The following is a 3,770-nucleotide window of genomic DNA, read 5'->3' on the forward strand; positions in this document are numbered from 1 at the left end:
CTTGATGGGGCGACGTGGAATGAAAAAGTTTTTTTAGGAGTCGCGGCAGTAGAGGCGGCGCAACTATAACGACATGTGAATAATCCCGCCCACTCTAAAGCGGTACTAAACTGCAGTGGAAACGCAAACCGAGCCGTGCCGTACTGAGCCGTACCGAGCCGAGTCGTACCACGCAGTGGAAAAGCGCCATTAGCAACTACATAGAAACACACTAACAACCACTCAGATGTTGAGCAACCACACAGCAACACACTAACAACCACTCAGACCTTTAGCAACCACATAGAACACTGTAGAAACTACAAAGCAAGAGGGGTCCTGTCACAGGACATTCTAAAAGGCATTCACAAATCACACAGAACGTGCAACCCCTAGCAACTAAATCACAGCATCCAAACGACCGCTCAGACCCTTAGCAACTACATAGCAATACATTAATAACTGTTCAGACCCTTAGCAACTACAAAGCAACACATTAACAACCATATAGACCCTTGGCAACTATATAGCAGCACATTAACAACCACTTAGACTCTTAGCAACCAAATAGCTGCACACTAACAACCACTCAGACACTTGGCAACCCCTAGCAACCAAATAGCAGCACACTAACAACCAATCAGACCCTTGGCAACCCCTAGCAACCAAATAGCAGCACACTTAACAATCACTCAGACTCTTAGCAACCCCTAGCAACTAAATACCAACACCCAAACAACTGCTCAGACCCTTAGAAACTACATAGCAACACATTAATAACCACTCAGACCCTTAGCAACTACAAAGCAACATATTAACAGCCATATAGACCCTTAGCAACTATATAGCAGCACATTAACAACCACTCAGACTCTAAGCAACCAAATAGCAGCACACTAACAACCACTCAGACACTTAGGAACTCTTGGCAGCCCTTAACAACCAAATAGCATCACACTAACAACCACTCAGACCCTTGGCAACCCTTAGCAACCAAATAGCATCACACTAACAACCAAGCAGACTCATAGCAACCCCTAGCAACTAAATACCAACACCCAAACAACTGCTCAGACCCTTAGAAACTACATAGCAACACATTAATAACCACTCAGACCCTTAGCAACTACAAAGCAACACATTAACACACATATCGACCCTTAGCAACTATACCAACACCCAAACAACTGCTCAGACCCTTAGAAACTACATAGCAACACATTAATAACCACTCAGACCCTTAGCAACTACAAAGCAACACATTAACAGCCATATAGACCCTTAGCAACTATATAGCAGCACATTAACAACCACTCAGACTCTAAGCAACCAAATAGCAGCACACTAACAACCACTCAGACACTTAGCAACCCTTGGCAGCCCTTAGCAACCAAATAGCATCACACTAACAACCACTCAGACCCTTAGCAACTACAAAGCAACACATTAACAGCCATATAGACCCTTAGCAACTATATAGCAGCACATTAACAACCACTCAGACTCTAAGCAACCAAATAGCATCACATTAACAACCAAGCAGACTCATAACAACCCCTAGCAACTAAATAGCACCATGCTAACAACCAGTCACACCCTTAGCAACTCAAATAGTAGTACACTAACAACCGCTCAAAATCTTAGCAACACACTGACAAATATTCAGACCTTTAGCAACCACATAGAAGACCCTAGGAGCTGCATAGCTACACACTATCAACTACTCAGACCCTTAGAAACTGCATAGTAATGCCCTGGCAACCACCCAGACTACTGCATGATGCACCACTCACATTTTCTTCATAAGTCTTAATTATTGTAGTTTTGTTGTGTCTGTCATCATATGTGCAACAAGAGATTAGCATGCATAATAATTATTTTGTACCTGTACAAATTAAGGAATTAAGTACCTGATCTACTCCACATTGATTTCAACATAATCATATTCTGTGTCTCAGCGGCTCTAGTGATGGAGGAGCTGAACCCCTACACTAAGATCAGTCCTTCTCTGGGTTCAGAGCGCCAGTCCGCAGGTGCTGTCATGGGCATCATCTTCCTACTGCTGATCATCATGGCCATGCTCAGCTTGTTTGTTTGGTTCAGGCAGAGACAGAGAGACAAAGGCCAGGAAATGCCCAGTGTCTCATACACCCCAGCCCTCCGTGTCACCAACACTGACTACTCCCTCTCTGGTGAGAACCTCCTTTGAGACTAATCATCAAATATTGAATAAGCTGCTATGAACAACTTCAGATTCTCCATGAATGTTTTTACAAGTATTTTGAACGGTGTGTAGCGACATTTTTGTCTGTTCAGTAACTGACAGTAAAAGCAACAGTTTCAGCACTGTATTATGGTTATCACAGTGCTACCACACTTTTCATATACTGATAACCTGATAAGTATTCAATTCATATATTTTAATTATGTGAAAATACGCATATTCATGGTCATTTTTTATGCCAGCTGCATGGGCTAGTTTTGATGATGTGGCTATAAATGGCTTGACCAATTCCATTAAGTATCATGAATTTCGGGCCATTAAACTGCCCTCTTCTACTCTGTTACTGCAGGAACAGGATGTTATGCATTATGCATTATCAGACAGGAGTTTCATAAGCTTGTACACTGTGGTTTGTAGAAGTTATGAACACTTCTGTCTTGCTCTCTCCTTTAGAAACATCTCAGAGCAGCAGCGGTGGCCAGTGCTTCTCCAATCCCAGCTACCACACTGTGGCACAGTGCAACATCTCATCCACCATCACAAACAACCTGGATGGCACTCTCACTCTTAAGGTGAGGACATAATGTAGACACGTTTGCATTACAGCAGGGGTTCGCATCCTACTTCATGATGGTTCGACAGATAAACTATTTTTAAAAAAAAACTTTTCAAGCATCACTTTTATGGCCATAGTAGCTGCTTGTGCTTAGAATATTACATAAAAACATGCTACAACATGACCCCTTTTTTAAGAAATTCATTCTTTTTTTCAACAAGGATGCATTAAATTGATCAAAAGTGACAGTAAATATATCTATAATGCTATAAAGATTTCGGTTTCAAATAAATGCTGTTCTGTTTATCAAAGAATCCTCAAAAAATGTTTGAGTTTCCACAAAGTTATTAAGAAGCACATCTGTTTTCAGCATTGATAATTATGAAAGATATTTCTTTAGCACCAAATTATCATATTAGAATGATCATAATAGAATAATTTCTCAAGGATCATGTGAAAACTGAAGACTGGAATGATAGCTGCTGAAAATTCAGTTTTGCCATCATATGGCAATTTCATTTTAAAATATATTAAAATTGAAAACCGCTATTTCAAATTGTTATAATATTATTAATATTTAACAATTTGATTGTTTTTTTAATCAAATAAATGCAAACTTGGTGAGCATAAAAGACTTTAAAAAACATTAAAAATTCTAACTGAACACAAACCTTTAAACAGTAGTGTACATTAGACAGGATTTGTACCAATAAAGGCTAACCAAACAATGTGTTATAGTTACGACAGTGTCAATAACCATATAATTGACTTATAAAATGTGTTGTTCTTAAAAATATCATTTTCTAGTTAGGAAATCATGCTTGTGAGTAGGGCTGCACGATAAATCGCATGCGATATTTAACGCACATCTTGTCAGAAAGCCGGTTCTGTAATCAGCGGTAAATCTCCATCACCTGCGGGCTTTCACATTGAGCAGCATTAACTACACAGAGCCGTTGTTCACTGACGAGCTGCGCAAAAAATCGCGCGAATATGAACGTGGTTTTGCGC

General features: G+C 40.0%; 1 protein-coding gene across 1 annotated transcript in view; it reads left to right on the plus strand.

The window, feature by feature from the left end:
- The window catches only part of LOC107742889 (multiple epidermal growth factor-like domains protein 10), a 107,616-nt gene that overhangs the window by 93,593 nt on the left and 10,253 nt on the right, over positions 1-3,770 (plus strand). The window contains exons 15-16 of the mRNA XM_016555968.1: positions 1,938-2,171; positions 2,657-2,775. Coding sequence (XP_016411454.1) covers positions 1,938-2,171; positions 2,657-2,775 — 353 coding nt within the window. The remainder of the gene's footprint in view (positions 1-1,937; positions 2,172-2,656; positions 2,776-3,770) is intronic.

Source organism: Sinocyclocheilus rhinocerous, unplaced genomic scaffold, assembly GCF_001515625.1.
Source record: "Sinocyclocheilus rhinocerous isolate Xijiao unplaced genomic scaffold, SAMN03320098_v1.1 scaffold1008, whole genome shotgun sequence".
NCBI lineage: Eukaryota > Metazoa > Chordata > Actinopteri > Cypriniformes > Cyprinidae > Sinocyclocheilus > Sinocyclocheilus rhinocerous.